The sequence below is a fragment of the Mycteria americana genome, chromosome 7, assembly GCF_035582795.1.
Source record: "Mycteria americana isolate JAX WOST 10 ecotype Jacksonville Zoo and Gardens chromosome 7, USCA_MyAme_1.0, whole genome shotgun sequence".
In the NCBI taxonomy this organism is placed as follows: Eukaryota; Metazoa; Chordata; class Aves; order Ciconiiformes; family Ciconiidae; genus Mycteria; species Mycteria americana.
Genome location: NC_134371.1, coordinates 39,408,814 through 39,433,763, shown reverse-complemented (window position 1 = coordinate 39,433,763; position 24,950 = coordinate 39,408,814). Strand labels below are relative to the sequence as shown.

The 24,950-nt window shown below is 42.0% G+C and overlaps 1 protein-coding gene across 4 annotated transcripts in view; it reads left to right on the top strand.

Moving 5' to 3' along the window:
* The window catches only part of ACBD6 (acyl-CoA binding domain containing 6), an 89,199-nt gene that overhangs the window by 38,243 nt on the left and 26,006 nt on the right, over nucleotides 1–24,950 (top strand). For 2 of the 4 annotated variants that reach the window (XM_075507961.1, XM_075507959.1), the window contains exons 5-7: nucleotides 78–183; nucleotides 6,334–6,399; nucleotides 7,031–7,120. In XM_075507961.1, coding sequence (XP_075364076.1) covers nucleotides 78–183; nucleotides 6,334–6,399; nucleotides 7,031–7,120 — 262 coding nt within the window. The remainder of the gene's footprint in view (nucleotides 1–77; nucleotides 184–6,333; nucleotides 6,400–7,030; nucleotides 7,121–24,950) is intronic. The other 2 variants (XM_075507962.1, XM_075507960.1) reach the window with 1 other exon arrangement.

Sequence of the window (24,950 nt, the reverse complement as noted above, 5' to 3'; positions counted from 1 at the left end):
TTGGAGCGTATGATGTGCATGTGGCCTCTGTGTTGTACAGTAACACGGTACTTCTTTTGCTTTTGTTTCCTGAATAGGGAAGAGGACAAGAACATTTTTGATTACTGCAGAGAAAACAACATTGACTATGTAACCAAAGCCATTCGATCAAAAAAAGTGGATGTCAATGTCACAGATGAGGAGGTATGGAGGAAAAGATAAAGACCATCAATCTTTTAACTGTTTGGTGTATTAATTCAGTGCCACTCCTTTTCAAAATTCCCTGGCTAGGATTGTTATAACAAGGTGCTACAACAGTTGGACAAACACTTGGTCATTGAGACAGGGATAATCTATTTGAAAATAGCTTTTGACTGGATTTGTAGTAGTGTGGATGTAGTAACTGTGATGCTGTAGCATATCAGAAACTTTATGTTATTTTCAGCAGCACCAGCAGCCACTTGCAGAATAAGATCTCCTGAATATCCCCCTTTCCCCACCTTGTACACTAAATGTGGTCAAACAGAAGTAGGAAGTGAGGGAAATGGCTTTTTTGACCGATGAACTCTGTTCATGGGTGAAGTAGGATTTCTGCCATGCCATCAGCTTTTCATCGTTCCCAGGTGGGTGGCAAATGAGTGACCCTAGCTTTCCAGCTAAACAGTGACATTGTCCAGTCTTGCAGACTCAAAACACCATTTCCCCATAGGGAGATAATACAGGCATTGCCAGAAACCTCAAGAAAAAGTGAAGTGTCTAAAATTGTGAATTGGCTTGATCCTTTTCTTGGTAAAAGTAAACACCTGGTGTGGACAGTTTCCTGTTCATCCTTCAGGAAATGTAGCGGTATCAGCTTTATTGCCTCTGTTTCGATGCTTGCATACTGCCACCTAGCCCTGCTTGTGGTCCATCGTATGTGCAGCTACTTTTGCCCACTGCTTTCCAGCACATTGTGTTTTGGTGAACAGATGAAGTGCTTACACATTCATAGACTGAGACGCCACAAATTCAGTTGGGTTCTCCTGTAGCTCTAAGCAGATTTCTGCCCTCTGAGCCATGACAGCCCCGGCTGGGGCTCTGAATGCTGATGGCAGGGCCTTTTATTATTAATCAGGAATTCATGTGAATTAATTTTCAGAGGAGAGGAGGGAAGGTGTTCACAATCAGGGTTGGAATTTCACATCATAAATTCAATGAACTGAAACTGTCATGTGCCACACAGTCGCTGCAACAGCGCCATTACTGAGCTCCATCCCTCCTTCTGCTGATCACAGGTTACAGAAGTAAATGTCCAAGGCAGTCCCACAAAACACGGCTGGAGTCCTTTCATTAATAAAAGCTCATTTTTGGTATCATATGCTTGCAATAAGTGTATAATAATATTGTGTTAGCATTGCTTCATTTCCACTGGCAAGATGCTTTTTTGTAGTTAGCAGGTTCAGAAGCTCATACCTTCCTTTGTGTTCAAGCAGCAAATGTGCTTGTTTTCAGCCAAAGAAATTCTGTTTTTTAAAAAAATCAAAATATTTGGTGAAAGATGGCTAAATATTTTTGTGCTCTAACAACATAAATGTTTAGAGCTAGATCTGAAAACTGCCAGGTAACATCCTCTTTGGGAATTATCCATGAGTCTCTGATGTAAGAGAAGACCTGTTTCTGAACTAATGGGTATTAGCACATGACTATTGCAGAGTATGGAATTGCTTCAGCACAGATAGGAGCTGAAAACCCTGCCTACCTATGAAGGGCTCATGGGAAGATTCCCACTGGTGCAAAATTCCCCCATAAATGAAATTCTCACAGCCTCAGTGATTTTTTGGCTTACCCCAGCAAATGCTCAAACAGGGAAGCAAGAATTCTTTTTTTGGCAAGTACTGGCTTCCTTAGGCTTGACTCTAACTGGTCAAAAAAAAAAAAATTAGCATACCAAAAAGAAAAATCTGAAAGAAATATTTATTTCATGTTATGTTAAGGAGCTGAAACCATTACCAATGTTGTTTGGTATCCAAACGTGTTCTTCATAATCTGGAGGGTAGCTTATTTTCTAATATCGTGCAGGTTGATTGAAGTTTTAGAACCCATTTTAGACTAGAGATAACCCAGACCGAGCCTTTGGTAGATTGAAGTGTATGCAAGCATAATCTTGTCATTTTTATTAACTATTTTAGTGTTACTGTATAAATACATCCTGCCATATCCAAAAGGTGCGTCTCCCAGTCCTCTGAACATAACTCATGCTGTCACTCCTTTGATTTAAATGCATATAAATTTAAAATGGCAGCAGGGATACATACAAAGAGTTAACTTGTTATGAAACAAAATCTATTGAAGCACCAAATAGTCTCATGCTAAACTTCAAAGATGCTAGGCTCAGGCTTTCCTTGTACAATAAAGACTTGACTGAGGTTTTAAGGTGTTTAGATTTTATTTCTATGTGATGCATTAGTACTGTATCTAATTGTATCCCCTCATTTTGTGCAATCCTGAAATAAGTTAGCGAAAGGAGAAAAGAAATCAAGAATAAAAATGTAAAATGGGGACAAGCTGATGTACTCGAAGCAAAAGGATTTCAGAAAGGGCAATAGAAGTCTGTGGGGTTTAGATAGATGCACCTGGCAACTTTCAAAGCATAAGTGGTCTTCTCCCTACAAGAAATAAAGATCTTCATGTACAGCATTCAAGCCAGCATACATGCTAACAGTTTGGATATAATAAACTTCAATTTAGAATAAAACAAAGAATCTAATGACAGTAATCATGTACAGGCTTCCATTTACTGTATCTAAATTGCCCAGAGTTCAACAGAATAGCTTGCTTTCACTTAGAAGTAGCAGCACAGACTAAAACAACCTGTTTCTCTTACACATGTCAGCAGGACTAATGAAATAAGAAATGGACTGTGGCTGTGAAGTCGCCACAGGCATATCCTGGTAGGTGTGGATTGCTTGCTGCCTTTTTGAGAACAGTATTTCTTCAACTTTTAACAAACCAGAAACTGCTCAAAGGCATGGATGAGTTGCTTTTATAATTTGTGCCAAGGGCTGTGGAGGTTGTAGATAGAGAATTTTTTTTTAATTGTTGGAGAAATCCCAATAAACAAACATGTAACCTGTGTGCAGATTTAAGCCTTTGCCAAAACTTTAATGAAAGGCATCTGAAATGATGCTCACTTAGTCCCCAATCCTCGTGCTTTTGAGACAGCAAGTGCCAAATTGGTGCCAGCTTGCCAAGGAAAGGACAGGAGAAAAAAATAGGTTTGAAGAAGGATCACGTACTTCTGGATTTACAGGCACTCCCATTAGAAAAACTTCTCCAAATGTTTCAGAGCTCTGAAAGTGATTCATTTCCCAATCAAAGCTGAAGTTTACCTGTATAATTGCAACAACGGCCCTTCCATTCACTGTTTTTGCTATCATGGGGGGGATGCAGCCATTCTATATATATCTCTTCTTAATTACTGGTAATAAAACACTTGCCACAAGTTAGAGTGGCTCTCATTGCTATACAGCCATTACAGCTGCAAACGTCGTGCCTAGAAGTATAGCTAAATATTGTAGCACATCCATTCAGTTTGGCTTTGTTCTCCTCTTTCTCTGTGCTGGCTAATTGATGTGAAAATCATTCCTGTCCATTTGTCTGCTGAGACTCGGTGTATCTGAGACAAATCCCTGTCCTGTGCTTTGTTTGTGAACACCCTGTGACTTGGAGCTGAGCAAAATTGATGTGCTGTTGGCTTGAGAAACTGCTGCAGAAGCTGGCCAAGCTGGCAGCGGTTATCCAAGCAAAGCACAGAAGATTTAAGAGGCAGGGTTAGTGCACTGGGGCTATTTTTATGCTTTTTTTTATTAAATACTTCAAAGGCAGGGGAAAATGCATCCTCTCAAGTAACTCCTGCAACAACTGTTGTGTGTTTGAATTGCATGGAGGGGTACCTTGATGTTTGATTGCATTTAGTCAAGACCTCACTAATGCAGTGCTTTCCTATACAAAATTATTTGTGTTGCTTTGACTCTCTCACTGCTTAATGAAACAGTCATATGGGAAGTGTTTTGGGAAAGCTCAATCTGTAGCTCTTAGCATTTCTGCCATGTTATTTAAACACACAAACACATGTTACATGCTCATATAAAGCAGCAGCTGTGCAGACTAAAGAATTTTTCAACGAGCATAGGTGATATCCATGCTATACAAAGAGTTGGATTGTACATTCAGTTGAAGTTTGTCTTATCTCTAAGGTTTGTTTTAAGGAAGACATGGGAAACAAGTAGGCTTTGTGGCTGTATAGCTGCCTAAGTACCTTAGCTAGAACTCCTGAGTGTTTTAATTTGCCTGATACTATGCAAACAGTAGTGAATATTATCGTGTTTTAAATACAAGTTTCTTAGTAATGCTTTTTGTTATACAGTAGGCAGGTTGTGCAGGTATTTTTACTTCCACATCAAATGGTGTGCTCTTGTATAGAAGGTCTCCAAAGTCCCTTACACCCTGTGTTTACGGCGTAGCATGCTGTAAGGATGCAGACGTTTCTTGGGTGGAACGTGTCAGTTTTTTAATACTGCACAATTACAATGCAGAGCCATTTAAGGCACTAATTGGAAAATATTGTATCCATTTAGAATTGCAGAGAAAATATATAGGTAAGCAGAGTGTAATTACCCAAAGTGGAATTGGCCCAAGACTTGAAATCCATATTCCTGCAAATAGCACAAGGAGATTTTTAATGACTATAGATGATCACGCTTCAGTTTCTTGTCTTGTTCAAAAGGCAACATTTGCAGCAGAACCAGCCTTCCAGTGTCATGGGAAGGGACCAGTTGCACAGCGCTGCAGTACCCCTGAGCTGACAGAATTCGCAGCACTGTCTTTCCTGAACTGTTGGTTTTCCTTTCTTGGTCTCAGCCAAGTTCAGCACCAATAAAATGAGATTCTGCTTGTCCAGAGACAAATATAAACCAACGTATTATAGCCACTAATCTGTAACATGAATTTTCATATAAAGGATAGAAGTGCCTTTATTTTGTCATGTAATTGCACAATAATTACACTTGTGTAATTACAATATTATTCTTCTACACATCTATAAAGAAACTGAAATCATCTGTTGAAGTATTTATTGCTATTGTGCAAAACATCTATGGCACAAAAAAAGTTGGTATTTGTCCAGCTGAAATCCTAAGTCTTAAGTAATTACCAGTCCAAAGATGAGTTAAGGATGCTAAACATGAATTAAAGATCTTTCCATGTTTACCAATTGTTTTAAATTTTACTCTTTCCCCCTTTTAGACTTTGATAGTGGTGTTGAGTGCAAGAACATCAATCATTAAATGGCCCGTGGATGTTGTCAGTGCTTCCATAGAAATTCATTGTCAGAAAATTCATTCTAATGCAAGGTTAATTAGTGTAACATTAAAATTATGTGTTACAAAAAATTAATTACTTGCTGGGTCAAAAAGTGTGTTAAAAAGCGTAATGCCTTGTGTCTGACATCACATTTCCTTACTCAAAATCGTGTTCTACCTCTGCTGCCCTGCCCAAGAATATCCAGCAGAAGCAGCGTGAGCTTTGGTTGCAGGTGTCTTCTGCCCCTCCTGCTGTTTTGGCACCGTGGTCAGGAAATTTGGCTCACAGTTCCCATTAGCAGATAAATTAGTTGCTCACCTTGTTCCCCACTGCTCTGTCGAGAGATTTATAACCAGGCGTGGGCTAATTTAACTGATTTCATCTGTGAAGGTCTGTGACTGTTTTGCATAGCATACTGTAAAACACAGGTCAGTCTGATGGTGTCACAGCTTGGGGGATGATTTCTTGGTTATCTGCAGAGGGATTTCCAAGGAATCCCCTGCCAGTGTGCCACATGCTGTCTTAAATCAGGAGAGACTGATACTAACAGTAAGTCTAATTTACTAGGTGTACATAGTAAACAAAGAAGAAAACCTTCCATCTCAAACTACTTTGAGCTACCTTTCTCTTTGGAGTTGTCAATATACAAAATCTTCTATAGTTCATAGAAAATGTCTTAGAGCTGCTTGTCAAAATGCATTTGAATGCATTTTTGCATTATAAGACAGTAAGCACTCCAGCCTCAGTGCAGGGCTCTTAAAGTATATGAAAGTGTATCACAGCTCTGCTGTGATGTCTTGTTGCAAAAACAAGCATTACCTTTCACAGGCTTGGCTGTTGTAGCCCAGAATCAGAGCAGCACCCATGAACCCAACCCCAAAAGCTTGGCTTGGCTTGGCTTGGCTTGGCTTCACTTCACTTCTTCCATAGCCAGCTTTCTGAGGCCAGCTGGGTTTTCAGATGTGCATGTCAGCCCTCCGAGGGGTCCTAAGCTACTTGCCATTTCCTTGACAGGCAGGAAGATCTGAACTTCCATTGCATCCTCTCCTGTGGTGGCAGAGACATGCAGAGAGGCTTCAGGTGTGCAGAGACTTGTAGAAAGGGGATGTGAAGAAAACTGCGGAGGTTTGGGAGAGGCTTGGAGGCATGGAAGCAGCAGCCTGTGTTGCAGAGCTGAGGCGCGGACGGTCGTGGGTGATGCCTGCCCAGACGCCCAGCTTTAATCTTCTGTTGCAGCAGAGGCAGGGCCCATGGGTTGAGTGTTTCGGTCCTGCCAGAGAAATGAGCTTTTGGGGACTTGGCATCCAAGTGACTTAGGCAGCATTGAAAATCTTACCCTTACTGCGTAAGTCATTGCTCCCAGAAAAGTCAGAGGTGTCAAAATCCCAAATCTATATAGGAAAACAAATCGTGTCATGGCTCCTGCTTTTCATGCTTTGCTGCTTTTCCCCTCTAAATTTTTGCTGGCTTGTGGGTTTGATGCTAAGTTAATGAAAAATTGAACTGTGTGTCACTTCTAACATTTCTAGCATTATTCTCTAAGTCCAAATCAGGAGCAATAATATGTTACGTACTCATATTAGTGGAGTTTTTTTGAGAAGTCTGTGTTAATTTTGTTATTGGTACCCAATACTTCATAGCAAGACTGTGATTCTCTGTGCTTTTTTTTTTTTTTTTGCTGGCTTTGTTAATTTTCTCCTGGATGTTGCAGGGCCGGGCTCTGCTCCACTGGGCATGTGACAGAGGACACAAGGAGCTGGTTTCAGTACTGTTACAGCACGCTGCTGACGTTAACAGCCAGGTAAGAAAGGAATAAAAAGTTGAATTTGATTGATGCGTTACGTAGCCTCCTGACCAAATGTTTCGCATGAAACTGAATTCTTCCAAAATTCCATAGCAAGTTCTCTCAGAGTACTTATCATAGAGAAGAACATCTAAAAAAGGTAACCTGGGAAAAAATAGCAGAATTTGGTTGCGTGCAATACGTAGTGATAAGGGGCCTTTTTCAGTTCCTGCTGAAACTTCTCCCTGCAGTGAAGTTTTTTGATCACCTGGTTGTGGCTTCCAATGTGACTCGTGGTACTGATGGCAAGCGGGATTTCCTGCATACAAGGTGTTTGGTAGCTTCCTACATAAAGTGCATTCTCCAGTGTATTTTTTGTAACACTACACTCTCAGCAGAACTTTGTAGACTAATGGAAAGAGAATCGCACTTTGCCTAGCAGAAAAGCATCCAATAAATGCCTGTTTTCGGCAGAGCACCCCGCAGGGGTAGATGATGCTTCAGGTCATGGTGTGGTGGGCATGTGACAGCTACAGTAGGATCTCAGTGCTGACTGAGGGCAAAGTCGAATGGCTTACGCCATTTCCACTGCCACATCCTCACCTCACCCCCTTGGGGGTCACCATTTCAAGCACAATTTGACTTAACTGAACATAAAGCAGCTTTTTAGCCACGACAGTTTTTGCAGCCCACGTGTCTGAGCTTAATTAGCAGTAGTTTTAGGGTACCTTAAGAGACCAGGCTGTGAACTGTGCTGGTTCCGCAACTACTTTGCAAGTGGTTCATTCCAGCCAGCTTGAGTCTGCCTGTGGTCATGAGTCAATGCTCCTAGTTTTGTCAGCTTGTTGTAATTAAGGGCTGACCTGTGTAAATGCGATCGTGTTTGGAAATAATTGTCCAACATATTTCTGTCAAATTATGATTGACTGCTCTTTATTAGCGTGACACTTATTGGCTTTGTTCTCCTGCCCCGTTTGGACATAGATACACCTCTGCTGACAAATTTGCTAGCTCTTACCGGTGAGATCTTAAGCAGCCTTGTGATAAATGCTTCAGGAATTTGTAAGAGGTGGACCACCTTAAGCACAGTTGCAATCTGCAGGCTTCTTAGCAGACCTGTAGTGTTCACAGGCTACAAATAGCTGCGTTGGTATTTACACATATATGAAATAGTTGTGAAAAAGCCTTTCTTGCCCTCGCCTGGGCAGAATTGCTGGTGGGATAGGTATTAGGAAGCACGGCTCTGCAGTAGCTGGTGAGACACGTATCTTCATGCTTAGACCTCGGGGGTTTCAGTTGTAATGGTTTTTATAGGAGTTTTTCCTTACACAGAAGAGGGGCAGTGAAGCCAGTACAAATGGGGGGCTTTGCGTGCCCCTCTGTCAGACCAGACCATCGCCTTTCAGTCAGAGCTGGTGAGTGACGTGTCAGATACGTATGGGAACAGCTTTGCCTTGAAATCAGGGAGGAGTCGGATCAGACACCTGCTGGTCCCCTTTGCCCTGGCAGCCTGGGAGATGGTTCTGTCTGGGATGCTGTACCACCGCAGCAGTCTGAAAAGTCACTTCTCTTTGATGCTTGTCTCATTTCTTTGGAGGCAAAATCTGACTCTTAGAAGAAAAGGCTGAAGGGAGAGTCATCTTATTTTTTCCCTGAACATTAATTTTCTGTTAAATTCTTCTTCTCCTTTTTTCTTTTTGATGTATTGCACATTTTCTAACCAGATTATTTTTGGCCAGTAACAAAAGGTTAATAATAGACATAAAAAGAAAATCAATCTTTGATTTTTTTTTTTTTCCCCACCAAGGTAATAAAGGAGAGTTTTTTATAAAGGTCTCTGTTAGCACATAGGTGTGTTCCCAGAGAAGGCAGGCACATTTTTATTCTCAGCCATATATAAATTGCAATAACATTTCAAGACTTTGTGACCTAATGTTTATTTCTCTTTTTTTTATTTTGACCTTTACCCTGTAAGAATTCACATCCAAGCAAGAGCAGAAGGAATTTTAAGAGCAACCAGAAGAAAAAAGGAGACGGAAAAACTCTGGCTTCCTAATAGGCCATAAACACCATAGCGCCTGCTATTATACATTACCAAATGCACTATCAGTTAATGTGTAGGCTATAAAGAATGGTGGGTTAAGTGTAAGGGAATCTCTGGTGACTCGAATCGGTGGCACTGTTATTTCAGAGCGATGTGCTTTCGGTAGAGGTTCCCTTCGCAGGCTGCATGCAGCACCTCTGCCAGAGCCTGATGTGCAAGCAGCCTCTGCGATTTCCACCCACTGCTCAGGTCTTCAGGTGTTTTTCTGTCTTGTTCAATTTTGCAGCAGTACCTACATGCAGGCAGCATAAGAGATAAAGAATAAATTAGGGATTATGAGGGTTATGAGCAGGTAGTGAAGGAGAGAAATGTTATAGACCAATTTTTTTTTAAATTGCCTGTGTTTTAGTATGCTTCTAAAAAGTTAGTCAAACAGCACGACAGATTTATGCTCTCTTCCATTACCTTTTTAATAAATGCTCTTCCATCTTGGCTCTCTTGGAGTGTGATAAAGGATTTAGCTGCCCTAAGCAGACGGTGATGGTGGTGCTCTGCTAGGTGACCTGAAGCAAGTCATACCAGTTCACTGTGCCTGTAGATGTGCCTTACTGAGCTTTTGCTGCCTTATTTTAGTTATCTTTGTACTATCTATTGTCAAAGTACTTGCAGTCTCTGGATCAAGAGGCTCTGCAAGAGTCAACTTATTTCTCTTTGTTGATAAACAGACATCTTGGGAGCAGGAGGAGAGGTCGCCTGACTCTGCTCATTCCTGTAGCATGCTTGAAACCACTTTAGTTCTGGGAATAACCACACACTACTGGACTGCAGTGGTCCAGTGCCTGTGCTTTTTGTTTTAAACAGTGGTACTGCAGTTTCAAAAGGGTGGTTCACTAATGTCACTGAAAAGCTGCAGCCATTGAGTTCTCTGATTGTTCATAATTAGCTCTAATAGCACATTTGAAAAGAGGTGGTAAGTGATTGCCATGGGCAAGGGGATACAGAAAGGCAACAGGCTTCTCTACTTTGTTGGAAAGGGGCATTTGTGTAATTGAATTACCTAAATCTTCAGAGCCAGAGGCCATTTCAAAGTGGGTGGTGGTATGGTATTTTGGAGCTCTGCTGGAAATACCCAGAGCTTGGGGCTTAGTCTGAAAACAGCCTCCTTCCACTGGAACTGTTTGCCTAAAATGTAGGCTTTTAATTGATGAAGTGAAAGGAAGGGGAGTATATTCGTAACATAACAGTTATGAAGGAGCTTGGCAACATGATTATAATATCCATTTCTAGCTTTAAAAATATATGAAGACATGAATAAGTTTTCCTTGCAGAGGATGAGCAACAAAGGAAAACCTTTTTCCCCTATGGGGAGAGTTTTTCCTTCAGTGTTTTCTCTGGCCTTGGAAAGGAGTTTTTCTGGGGCCAGGGGAGGTACTGAATGGAAGCCGTGCAGAATTGCACCCCAGCTTTGCGCTCCCCTGCGGCTGTGCCATGGCATCCTCAGTGTTCCCCATGCCGGGAGCAGTGAGCTGGCCTGGTCGGAGACTTCATTTGGTCCTCAGTTGTATCTGGTGGTGCAGTGCCAGTGTGGAGGAGACAGCAGAGCTCGGCTCCACTCCTGGATGTGAGGTGCAGCTCAACCAGCTTTCAGAGGCGCTCCTTTCGTGTATTTAGGGGGAAGGTTAGGCACGGTGTACTGCTTCAGTGCGATTAGGTGGAAGAGTGCTCTTGGGGCAGGGTCTAAGTCTGGTCACCTCCTCCTGCAAGAGCAAGGCAGGTAAGGTGGCTTGAAGAGGAGGATTCTGTGCTCTGGTGCAAAGGCCCCACATGATTGCTCATCCTACGCAGGGAGCATTGCAGGTATACAAATTACTAGTGCTGTTTTAAGAAAGATGAAGGGCATCATGGTACAGTAATTGTCCTATGAGAGAGAGAAGGACAAATACAATCTCTCATTTATAACATCAAAACAGTAGATCATAGACTCCTCCTGGACTTGCTGTGGCTGTGCTTTGTTCCATTTGTGGGTAGTCTTTACAGCAAAATAATAATCTGTGTGTCCAGGGCGTGCCCTTGGGAATGCGTGAGGAACTATCCTGGAGTGGTTGCCACAGATCAGCTTACTCTGAAAAAGCTTTTCAAGCCTATCTGGCCATGTGAACAAGTCTTAAAATAAATATTGTTAGTTGAAAGTGGAACTGTATCACTTGACACAGAGGATAATTAAGGGCTGTGTACATATGTATGTCGTAGGGCAGCTGAGTTAAAATTGTATCTAAATATTATTTTATGATTTTTAAACTACATCATTGTGCAGTTCTATTAATCAGCTTATCAATGTTACAGTAATCATTTGTGTATCCTAAAATTGCACTATAATTATGACCAGGATGAAAAAAGCTATAATTGATCTTCAGTTTTTGTTTGCTGACCTTTCACTTTCTTAGTAAAGGTGTAGATCACTATACTGAGACTTTAAACCACTTGTCAGCAAGTTCTCAATGGTCACCCATGGACCTTCAGGGGTTTGAAAAGAAAACTTGAGAACCAAAGCTGAAAATCATCAGGTTAGGAAATCTGTTGCTAGTATATGTGGATTTTATTTTATTCATTCATATACACCAGTAATTTCAGTGAAAGGCATCTAGTGTCTGTGCTGTCTGGAGAGTTGGTTGCTCTTTAGTGCCAATGTTGTATCTGTATCTTGTACCAATTCACGCAAGGCTGCACAGCCGTCTGAAGTCATGAAGTCATGCTTGTTAGCATGTGATTTTGAGTTAGCTGGATTTCCCCCCACCCCCAAAGACATCTAGAGTAGCAGGAGGAGTGTGGTTGCCTCCCCAGCTTGTCTTTTTCCCCAGTCCCCTGCCATGCACCTCTAGCAGACAGCCGCTTCCCTCCTCTCTATTTGCATGCTAACACACTTGTGAGTCAGAAAGCTTTTGGAGTCTGGGACGTGGAGTAGCTGTCCCCTTGCAATACCTTCGCTCACGTCCTCATTGGAAAAAAAAAAGAAAAAATCTTTTCAGATGGAGACAATACAAACATAATAAATGGCAGGGAGGGTTCATCTCCCTCATGACTCAATCCTTCTCAAACAACATTATTATTGACTGGCCTATTGGTTGCCAAAAAGGAAAATCAATTGTACTAGAAGTAGTTGCTGGGCCACAGATCATGGTACTAACCCAGCAGAGACAGGTTGATTTTTATCAACTATCCAAAGACTAATTTCCACCATTAGCTAAAAATGAAGTAGAAATTATGGGTATGTCGAAGATTGCTAAGATTGGTGGTCTGTTGGTTTTGTTTTATTTGTATGGTTTTTCTGTTTTCCTGCCTGACTCTAAAAGGATTGTATCAGGCCTGCTTGCCTGCCTGTCACTGCCTGGTGGGTTTTTTTTTCAGTCTTGTTCATTTGGATTTCACAGCAATAATATGAACTGCTTCAGTCTCTGCATGGGCCTCGTGTTGGAGGCATTGCATAGACATTTAAAAATGAAGCTGATCTCAGCAAACATGCATCCCTTCCCTGCTTCCTGCACAGAATATAGTTCATGCCCTCATCTTTCTGTATCAGTAGGGAGATGTTGAGGAAATCAGTGTGGGCATCTTGACTGTTCTGGCTGAGGACCAAAGGCCACAGCCTGTATCTACACAGCTTTCCCCCTCCCCAGTGAATACGTGTGTGTGTCCATGCAGCCCACCACCTTTGCTGCAAGCTGATCGGTGCAAACACACTTGTAGGTAGGATGCCAGCTGCCAAAGTACTCTGCTGTTATGACCATTCTCTAAACCTGGCCGAGATTAGAAAGGAAAATGTCTGAGCCTTGTGCCCTTGCAGTTAATGTTCCTAGTATAAATTTCCCCCTAAATATACTAAAAGCCTGGCTCATAAAGCCAGGAGGGACCCTGTTCTGGATCTCATGATTGCTGCAGAGGGTTTGGCATAGTTACGCTCACAGCAAGCGAAGGATGTCACAGGTACTGCTGAATTGACCGTTGCTGCAGGAGGAAGGTACAGTGGCAAACGAATGAAGACACTAAACAAAGGTGAAAAGCTAAGTAATGAGACCAGAATTATTAACCACAACAGTTTCCCAGTTTCCTTCTTTCCTTATGCCCCCCCCCAATCCCTGTCTCAATATTTCTGTAGTCAGCTTTGCCAAGCAGATCTCAGAAGGCTCTGCAGGCTCATACCCCTTCAGTCTTGACATTGTTGCCAATGGGTGTGAAAGCCATTAGCCAAAAGAAAGGAGAGATCTGCTTAGTGACAGAGGGTAGCTTTCTACATTAAAGCATTGACATGGTGCCAGTCACACAGTTATTAGAAGTGGCACAGCTCCATGTCTCTCCTGCGGGTCTCTCTGTGGAATGTAGATTGGCAGCAGGTTGAATGTTAAATGGTCACCACTCAGCAGATGCTGATTTTACCTACTGGGAGAAAAGTCCCTTTCAGCAGAAAAATTTGCAAAATATTTGCAGCTCTAAATATATGCTGGGAGATGTAGAGATTTATCCCTGGTTTGCTCTTTGTCTCCTGAAGACACCTCAAGCCTCATCAACACAAACTGTAGGTTGTACAGATGATGAGATGTTTCCTTCTGCTTGTGCAGGCTGGGCTTTTTTGCATTGTTTATTCCCATCTTCCAGCTTGACATGTACAGTCTTTGTTTCTTCTGCTCCCTGTAGACATATGAATCATTGCTTCATTGCTGGTGCAGCAAAGCAGTTGGCACCCTTGCTCAGGCAGTGTGCGTGCAGCATTGCCTGCAAAGCAGGCTCACCAGCTGAGAAAGCAACTGCGGGCTTCTGTGTTGTTCCAGCAGTGATTTCAGGGTCCACACAGTCCTTTCAACCAGTATGTGCAGTGTTTGAAAAGTGAAATCCAAGACCTGGTCCTGAAAAAAATAGCAGTGGTCTCTGTTGCTTTACCCTCAAAACCTAAAGCTGCTTTCAGGGTAATCAAAATGCAGGGTTTAAATCTGGGAACTGAGGACAGCAGCACATTTTAGTGGATTGCTGTGAGATTGCATGGCTTGTGGGCATCACCTGGTATTGAGGGCTGCGTTGCGGCACTTTCCATGACCAGTGCTGTTGCAGGAGGAATGCCGTCTGGCAGCAGGCATGTAGTTTTAGCTCAGGGAGCGTGACCACCCTCGGAATCGGGGGGCCTTGTGCCTGTTTCCATGCCTGACCAGCACGGCTGTTTTGTGGTGTAATGGCTGCCATCTCTGGCAATGCTCACAGTAGACAAGAGGCCAGCAGCATTTAGCTTTGAGGTAGGTGCAGCTGGCACCACGGTGCTGTCATGTGTTCTGATGCCGAGGAGAAACAGGTATCTTACTCCCTACTGTCTTTATATGTCTCTGCAAATGCAGGAAACAGCCTTACCTTGAATGCCTCCCTGTGAGGACATGGGATGGTCCCATGCCCCTTTGTCTCTTGGTCTCAGGGTTGTCTTTGAAATAAGCATGTGTTAAAACACCTGTAATTTGTGAAGTCATTGTTGGAAATGCTTTAGCCCCTCATTAAGGTGTTTGGTTAACTGCAAACAGGATACTACTGGCAGCGCAGCCGAGCTGGTTTTTCAGGTGAACGCATCACCATAGGAATGGTCTCTAATCACCACAGGAATGGTCTCTAGCCTTGGTTCATTTCCTATAGCCTTGGTGTCACCTCTCCAAGCCAGAGCAACCACCTTTGCCAAGTAATCAGCTACTCTTTTCTCAGGAGAGATCATTCCTAGAACATCTTTTTTTGCATTCAGCCACTTGAAAAAGCTTGCCCTGTTTTGAAGGAGTTAAATTCTGCCACTCACCTTCTCCCTGAGGACTTTTCAATATGAGAAAGTCTGGTTTTACTTTCCAAATGGAATTTTGTATTCATCTGTTGTCGGCAGTTGTCTCTTCCAGTTTGCTCCAAAAAGCAAAACTAAACAAACCCACACACAACAAAAAAACAACAAAAAAACAGTTCTGAGTGCATCATTGGGGCATCTTGAATTTGCAGTCTTTGGTGCAAAGTACTTTTGTTAGTTTTCCTAAATAAGATTGTTCTAACACTTTAGATACTGGGGGAAAACTTTTTATGCGTATTTTGTTTACATTTTAGATAAGATTTTTTTATTATCATAGCTGTTTCTTGGCTCCATGGATTGTAAGTGGCAAAATGGCACTCAAGATGGCAAAGCTAATTTAGGAGGTTCCTGTCTCTCAACTTGTACATCTTACTGCTGCATCCATGAGAATAGCTGTCAGTGCAGGAGTCTTTCTAGCTCAGTATCGTGTCTCCAGCGGCAGGGAAGAGTGAATGCTTGGGGGACAGAGTACGGTAAGCATACAGTGATAATTTCATATATTTTCCCAGAGTCTGTGGCTTGGAGGCTTCCTGAACCATTGGTGTTACCTTTGTGCTCCTGGATTTTTCTTTGATAAATTTCTCTCATCCCTCTTTGGATTCCCAACCTTTTATGCCAGTGGGAGTTCTGTAGTTTAACTGTGCATTTGCTTTGCACTTGCCACGATCATTTCATGTGAGAGCCCATCGTTCTTGTGTAATGAGAAGCAGTAGTTGTTCCCCCAGTTACCTTCTCTGTCCTGCTTTTGACTTTATTGGCCTCCTTGATTCCGCTTGATCGCTTCTTTTTCAGACTGAGGAGTTTAATCTATTTAATCCTAGTCCATTTGGAAGCTGCTCAGTAACTTTGCTCCTTGTCATTCTTTGAATCATTTGTAGTTCTTCCTTATTTCCTTTTCAGATGAAGGGAGTAGCACTTCTCTCAGTGCCCAAGCTGTAAGTGCAATATGAGGTTTAATGAAGCAATATAATGATGTTTTATTTCCTCTTTTTTTTTTTTTTTCCAAATGCCTCCTTGTTGTTTGCCTTTTATTAACTACCATTGAATACTGATCTGGTGTTATAATAGAGCTGTCTATAGTAACTCATGATCTGTTTCTGCAGAGGTAATAGCTAGTTCAGAGCCCATCGTTGTGGATTTAGACTAAAGATTGTTTTTCCACAATTGTGCATTACTTGGTCTTTATTAGTGCTAAATTTCATCTGCAGTTTTTTCACCCTGTCACTCTGAGATCCTTTTGTATCATTTTACAGTCAGCTTTTGGTTTAACAGACTTGGATGCTTCACTCTCAGCCTGCTTCCCTTGTTCATTTGCGTGGGTTGAACAACCCAAGCCCTTGCACTGATCCCTCAGAGTCTCCAGTGATCACCAGCAATTGTGTGAACTGGGCATTTATTCCTGTTCAGTCTACTTTTGTAATCAGTTATCAAGCAGTGCAAAGATCTTCCCTCTTGCTCTATGACACTATCATCTAATAGCCTTTGGTGAGAGGATGTATCAAAAGGCTTTTGGAAATCCATGTGAACCAGGAATCCCCTCTGGTGAGGGGTAGCAGAGGTCTCGGCGGTGCTTGCCTGCATAGGGAAACAAAGGTGCCATCCTCCCTCTGCCTCTCACAGAGAGGCTGCTCAATTGCTCCCTTTTGGAACAAAACAGATAAATCCTATCCTGGAGTAATCTTCTAGTTTATCTAACAGACCGATTGGCTGTCCCAACTTAGACATCCCGTGTTGAAATGGGTCTTCCGTCCTCTTATGGCAAGGCTCAGCTTGGCTGGAATGAGTCACCCTGTCCTGAGAAGGGTTCCTTGTAAAATGAAGGCCTGAACTTACATGAAGGTGGAAGGTGCATTGCAGTTGTCTGCCGCGTTTGTTCTCAGGTTAGGAGCTGGCTATCTGCAAGCTGGGTACCAGCATTTGAAGAACTGGTAAACTTCCATCATCTAAATCCGTTTGTCTGGTTCCAGCCAATTAAACATTAAAATGAGCGTGACAAATAAGTGTTCATTTATGGGTCAATAACTCCCTAGTATGTCTGTGACATGGGTGGCTGAGACAATTCATTTCAGTACAGTCCTGAACAACCCGACATCTTCAAGTATGTAATTGCTTTTATACGGAAAGAGAAGTAATAAGGATAATGTAGCTATCAGGCCTTGACTCACTAGTTAGAAACTTCCCCTTGCCAGTCAAATTTCTTTGGTATTCAACTCGTTTTAGGCTCATTCCAAAGGCATTATTGTGATGTCAGAAAATATCCTAATGGATATATGCATTTTCTCCAGTGTTAGATGTTACTTTCTTGAAGATGCTCGGTTTTGTCCATCAGCCAATTAACTATCTGTATAAAGAGCCCTCGGTACGTGCTTTATGGCAATAGACATGGTTGCCTTGTCCCTCTCCTTTCCTTTCCACCTCCCCTATTATATATATTTTTTCTCAGCACTATTAGATTATTAAATGCTTAATGACTATTCCATTCCTGCTAACTATACTTTTGATGAGCTGCAGTAATAAAACTTTGTAACAGCAAAGTGTGTGTCTGGTTCCTTTATAGGAAGGGCACATTTGGGGAACTGAAGTAATGGGGGATAAAACTCAATTAATGAATAGAAATAAAAAGAAGTAAATGAGGTAATCAAACTCAGAGAAATTAGTATTGGCAGGTTCTGAATGATGCTCTTGGATGAACAATCTTTCAAAATCGTTCCTTGTATGCTGCTGCTGTCTCTTTATTTATTATTAAAATAACATGATCCATGAGGCGCTCGGGGTGACTCCCAGCCTAGCTAATTCTAATTAATCCAGTCAGGGAGAGCAGCAGGGTAAGTGGAGCAGTCTATCGGATTGAAATTCATAACTTAATTGAGGTCAAAGTCCCGGGTTGGGAGAACAAAAGTCTTTCGCTGGGACCAGGCAGATCAATAGCAATAAATATCTGGCTTGGATACAAGTAGCTTATAGTGACGGATTATCTGACACTGGCCAGAGGTCTTGGTCTTGTTCAGGGCAAAGTCCTATGGCATGTACAGTGTAGGGTGACTTTTGTCAGTGTTCCCTCCAAAACCCTGAAGAACCCGTAAAGGGTTCAAGGGAGCCACAGAAGAAGGACACCCATAAAGAAGTCCATGTGAGTCATGCTGGATTTGGTTTCTGAAGGTACGGGTCTCTCATCGGTAGCACAAGGGCATATGTCACATTAGTGCTGATGGAGGTTGGAAGAAGTTGCTCAGGCTTACAGGAACTTGGAGCTAAATCACAGCTTGTCCAGAGAAAGACGTTTAGGATCAGGGGAAGCTGAGCAGTAGATTGATGGGCTTTATGCCAAGTCTGTATTTATAGTATGTTTACATAAGAGGAGAGAGGAAGGTTGGAAGAGAGAAGTGTAAATAATCATTAAGGTAGATTTGTAGTGTGAGAGAAACCAGCAGAGGCAGATGTGGTTCCGTTCTTCAGAAGAGCAGTCAGTGTCTCTGCTCTGACCTCCAAAATGTTCCCTCTGTTTGTAGAGGTGCGTATGTGCTAGTGATGCCTGGTTTCCCAAGCCCTTACCCAAGCACAACTGAATGGTATGACTTTGGGTGTTGACTACAACACTGATCCCCTAACTCCTAAGCCAGGGAAAGAAGTATGAGGTCCTGGCCTGAGACCTGTGGCATTGCATTGTACACGCAGCCTTCCCTAGGAGTGGGTACTGAAATATTCGTCAATACTAGCAACCAAAGAATCTTCTGTGGACTTTTAACTAAGTAGGTACTTCAACTGGAGTTCGATATTAAAATGCAATCTTTACCCAGTCTGTTATTAATGTGATGTTTATGCAGATTCAACTGTTCTGCTCATATCCTCCTTGCAGAGGACAAATACTGCTGTGGTCAGCATTCCATACATCCCTGGTGGATGTTGTTCTGCCAATGTACTTCAACACAGCTTGGAAGAGGGATGGAAACCGCAGCTTGGACACAGCCAGTGACTTAGTTTGACATACCTGCTCCTCCCATTAACACTGCATAAGTCTAAAGCATCTGTTAACGTCCAACTTGCCAAAAACGTTCAGAAGATCTCTTGAGCTCCACTCTTCAGGTTTAGAGGTCTAGGTCGAACGCCTTGTCTGGTCTGCTTTCAGGTTTTAATGTAATGACTAACTGTTGATATTTCTGTGTGTATAAATGGTTGCTCTACTCTCACACCCTTTTGAAACTGTCTCTGGAAAACACCTCTTGTTTTCCACTGCAGGACATTTGCTTCATAGGGACAGAATGTAGTGAACAAGGCAGCTGTTCACTACGTATATATACTTGCTATTACTATATACTACTGTTACTATATACTACGTGCTATTATACTATATACTACTTTCCTCATTCATGTCCCATCCATGGCACAACCTCAACCTCCTCCTTTTAAGTTGGTAGCTTCACTCTCCCGGTTTCTGTTGCGTTGTTTGTGTGCTCCTGCTTCGTTCCTGCCCAGCCTGGACAGGAGCAAAACAGAGTTCCTGAGGCTGTTAAATGCTTACAGTTGCAAACAAAATTGCATTGGCAACTGTTGTTTTCCCCATCATCAGGGGGACAGGGGGGTTGACTAATTTATTTTGTGTTCATATAAAAGCTAACAGAAAAATCCAGATGTACCACAGTACTACAATTCACCACTTAACCGTAAAATGTTGTAAGCAATGCATGTCCTGAATGTACAGAACTTTGAGATGGATTTTTCCCTTTAACTTGTGTTATGGCTCTGCTAAGGTTTAAGAGAAAAAAATTATTTAAAATATGAATATTACCATTTTTTTCCTCTTCATAGAGACACTCCTGTGATGCAGACCTGCTATTTGACATTTTCAGAACCAGCAATTGATGTACGTTCAAGTGCTTTTGCTAAACTTCAGGCTCCCCCCATCTAGTAGTGGGGGTAGGCTAGTTTTATTTATTAGGGAGAATTTACTTTTTTTTTCAGCTGAGAGAAATAACAGGATCTGTCCATTCAGAGCTGGCTTATCCACAATTATGTATGTTATTAAAAGACATAGTGGTAGATGTCCAGATCTGTAGAATCCCTGTTGATTCAGTGAGGAAATTCCCTTTATGGCTATTTTCAGAATCGAGTTCAGATTTCTAATTCTCCAGTTTTGCTACAGAATCCCCGCGTGACCTTGAACAAGTCACTTGATTTCTTTCTGTCTTGGTTTCCCATTTGGGAAATGGTGGGGCAAATAATTGTTTTTTATCTCATGGATATAACAAGATTATAAAAATATGGTAGTTCTAAGATCCTTAGAAAACGGATCAAATGAAATTAAACAGATCTTGCAGTCCAGGTAAAATGAGATGAAACAAGCATGAAACTATTAGTGAAAGAAATGTTTCTTTATCTTCTACAAATACAAATGCAAAGTGATTAAGTGGGTCTTTTCTAGCTATTAGCAATAACAGGTCTAGCCAGCTGACTTCTGTCACCCTTGAAAATCAATTTGCAGGGTACAGTCTTGAATTTAGTATGCTTACAATAAATACCCCTAAAAATGTTGTCACCCTCTCTGATGCATGATGTTACTGCTGCAATAGTACTGCAATTACTTGCCCTACAGATAAAAAGTGGCTGCTCTAAATGAGGTGCTGTAACACAATGGTTTGCAAATTTCTTTTAATTTTTTTTTTCTGTGATATTTCCTTCCTTTACTGTACATCCAGCAGTATTTTTGTGAGGCTGGGGAAAGGAATGGGAATAGCATTAAAGGTTATTTTTATCCAGGACTGTTTCAGAGGTCTGGTTCATAGCATGCACGTGCCCTGGCCAGCCATAGCTGTGCAGCAGAGCCATGGAGAGGGGTGGCAGAGATGGAGCTGAGTGGCTGGAGATGGCCATACCTCCGGGCAGCATCTCTGCCGAGGCTAACCTGCCATGCAGCTGCACGCTGGAGAAAAACCCGTGCGTCCCTGCTGCTGACAGAGAGCCTGAGCACGGTTAGCAATCAGCTTTGTGTATGTGTGAGATGTTGGGAGAGAGGAGGAAAGCACCAGCTCTTTCTATAGGCATTTTCCTTCTCTGGCTTGGTGATCAGATGAGAAATGTCTCCCTTCCAGCATGGACCTCAAAGCAAGATAGTGATTAATGAACAGAACAGTAAGGAAGGAGTTTTGACTGGTTGACTTTCTCCAACACAGAAGAAAGACAAGAGAAGTATTTCAGAAGGCAATAGGCTGGAACGTGCTACAGAGAAACCTTGACACGTGCCTGGACTCAGCCAGAGGCAGGGTTACCTGTGTGCAGGAAATTTCAATTTACTTTACTTTTTTTTTTTTTTTTAACTCAAGTTTTAATCACGTTCAGACTGCGCAGATGAAATCTGAGTCAGAAGCCAGGTCTGCAAAAGCTGCCTGGTTACCTTGTCTGTGATGCCCTATTCCAGGTGCTATTTTCAGGATATTTTCAAGCGGTGCTCACAGATTACATGGTAATTTGGCTTCTGAAGTGGTATGAAATTGAGCATTGCACTTTAAATTCCAGTGGTCAAATTCAGAAGAGATTTGTAAAGTTATGGCTCAGCAATTGCGAATGATCAATTTTTCATAGCTTAATAACCAAGTGCTTGTTTTTTGAATGACAGGAAATGATCATATACACCCTCAGCTCCAGTCCTAATTGCAAAGTAAAAGAGGGTTAATTTAAACCATGAAGGCAGTTTCGATCTGGATGTTTCACAGCAGCAGAAGAACTCAGAGCTATGGTGACTTCAAATCATTAATTTTACTTCTCAGATGGAAAGTTAAGCGTGGATGTGGTCAGTTTGCACGCATCAGCTGGTAAGAAACAACTTGCTAAGCCATGGGAGCCCAGATTATAAATGTGTATCGAGTCTAAAATTGAAGATGATATAAACTATTAATTGAGACCTGTTTTAAATCATCTTTTTTTGTCTTTTTTGCCTATCAGCTCAAGCATTCCTCTTATGCACATGTAAATTATAATCTGAAACAGGTCTCTGACTTTACCTAAGAATAACTACAAAATCATAGAGAAAGTGTTATGTTTTATTTTGCCTGGCAGAAAGGAAAGCCCAACTTGAGTAGAAAAGAAAATCTTTTCAAGCTTTTAAAACATTTACTAAAAATGCAAGTTTTCACTGCTCTGCCCAGTTCTGTCCTCAGATGTACGTGAGCAGCGAATGTGACTGCTGTGCCTTTCTATGCAACAAGCAGGGCAGAACTGTAAACTGGCACACAGATAATGGCAGGTTTAATTTTGCCCTCAGCTCTACTACCTTATTTTGTTTGTTGTAGCTAGTAGAAATGCCAGTCGAGGCATCAAGCAAGAGCAAAGACTATCCCTTTCCCAAAGAGATCATCTTGGCATCAGATGCAGTGCAACAGGTAGTGCAAATGGAAAGGTTGAGTGAATGGAAGTAAGAGAACAAAACAAGAGATCAGCAGAAAAATGGTATTCTTGGCTCATTGCTTCCCCAAGCAATGCCAGACAGCGGTGACACAGAGGGTCATGGCAGAAGTAGTCTTACTGAGGATTTAAAGGATGGTAAGGTGTCATTACTGAGGACTTCTGATGAAGGATAAACACATGAATTCCCTTCTTAAGTCAATAGGACTTTTATTGGAATGTACCTTAGGGCTGAATGTGTCCCTTTCTGGGATCAGTTAAAAAAAAAATGCAAGTGTTGCTTTTTATCAAGTCCATTGGGAGATAAATCCAGCGATGGGGAAGAAATCGGAGACTTTTCATAGAGAAAAAGAGAAAATTGCTTCATTTGCATAGGAATGTATCACAGCTGTACCCACTGCAGAAAATGTTTCCTCTTGGGATCGGGCGGCTTAAAAACACAGGCATCCAGCTGCAAAGTTGTTTCTGATTTAAGCAGACAGTGGCACTAACAGTAGCACTGCATTTCTGGAGGGATGATGCTTTCAACCTTGTGCCCAGCTACTGAAAACACCTAGCACAGCACTGGTCTCCAGGGTGTCATCTTCCACTTAAATGTAGGGGTTTGCTGTTTCTAAACTGAGAATATCTGAGCAATATTCCTTAACTGGGGAATTGTCCGTCTAGATTTGCCAACCACAACCCATCTTGTTTGACGTGACTGCTTGTTAGCTCCTATGGTGGCATCTCCTGCATCATCAAATAGCATTATAAACATCCAAAACATAATTTTGTCTTTGAAATGCTTAGTTTGTAGCTGGTGCTACACTTCAGTGAGTCAGCTGTGTGTCCTGTGAATCTGGAGTTGTAGCTAGTCACAGATGGTCCAAGAGATCAGAAAATACGTCCCAGATTATGTTGCGGGGTGTCTGGTGTGCTTTTAGCAGCACTCCTCATTTCCCAAATACAAGTAGGTTAGTGGTTCCTTTATCATGTTTGCTTTTCAGTGCGTTAGGCAGGAAAGATTACTGCAGCTCTGGAGAAGTAACAAGGTAGGAAAAAAAAGGAGGTTTTTGCCATGTTTTGTTGGCTAAATAAATTCTCTTGAAAATGTGAGTTCGAGTTATTGTTGCTGCCACCAACTTTATGTCTTACTGTAACCCTGAGGAGTTATATTTGAGATGCGGTATCAGGACATACCCCCATTGCTGTGGTGTCTTGGCCAGGCATGGTTTTTCCCGTTGTCTTCCATTACAGCAAGATCCCTTTTGCTTCTTCTCTTTTTAAAATACTCAACCAGTTTTCACCTCCATTTCTCTTGTGTGTCCCTCATAGCTACTAGGCATCTAAGTTACAGGTCTACAAAATGTTACGTGGCTAATGCCTGATCGGGCCTCCCGCTGTCAAATTCTGTTGGAGTGAAGTGCCTGTGCATCCCCAGGAATGAATCCTTTTGTTTTCCTTTTCCTAACATCCTAATTATCTGATATCCACAACTTCAGCATCTGATATTTTTGCACCCACTTACTGGGCATTGCTCCATTCTGCTGTGGATGATGGCACACGATTATAAGCAGCAAGGTGCATTGCCCTTCCTTGTGCATTCTCTTTGATACCATCTAGGAAAAAGAGAGAAATGCAGGAAATGTCTGATCTTTAGCACTAAGGGTTTCGTTTTGCTGAAAAAAAAATCCTAAGCAGTGTTTTAGCGTAAGATTCAGAAGGTTTCAAAGAGACATCAGTTAAACCTGCCTGCTCTGTGATAGCCAACAAGTGGATCTTTCAGATGTCTGAGTGTTCCCTGGAGGTTCACATTATTAATATCTGCCTTATGACAAGGTGGCTGTGCTGATGCCAGGTTTTTTTTCCCAGCCGGCATGATTAATTTTTCTTTCCTTTCTTAATATCTCTGAGCCAGATGCTTCTAAATGTCCTCACAGGGGTGTATTGCTGTTCTTAACCACTCCTCCTTCCCCCCCACCCCTTTCCAACTAATTCATATAATGGCTCCAGAGATGCGTTTTGTAGAGTCACAAAAAACAAAACTTTGAAAGCCTCCTAAGATGATGGACTTGACGTGTGCAAATCTGGCCTCCTGACGTTCCTGGTGGGTTTGAAAGCTTAGTGCCAGGTAGTCTGTCAATAACATTTCCCATTTCAGAGTGTGCTTATTTGCCTAGCACTTTACAAATTATATCCATGCAGAACTGCTGAAATGCAAGTATTTCAGGTGGGGAGAATGACAGCAGGGTGTTGAACTGACGTTTTGGAGAAAGCAAGGGAAGTTTTGGCTGAGGAAAAGGAGGCACATTTGTATTATTTATGGAAAGTGCCGTGGATCTTCAAGCACTGATTTATTTTAAAGGCTTCAAAACATTGCGGTACTGAAAAAGGTCTTTATTCTGCAAATAAAAATTAATTCTCCTTCAGAGCTCTTATTGCAAAGTGCAGCTGCACAGGCTTGAGTTTTACCAGCTCAGAGAGCAGAAGACCTTAGCAAGCTCTACAGCAAATGGCTTGTTTCCAAGGTGTTCATACCTTTGCCATATCTATTCATCAGTTTCCTCCATATA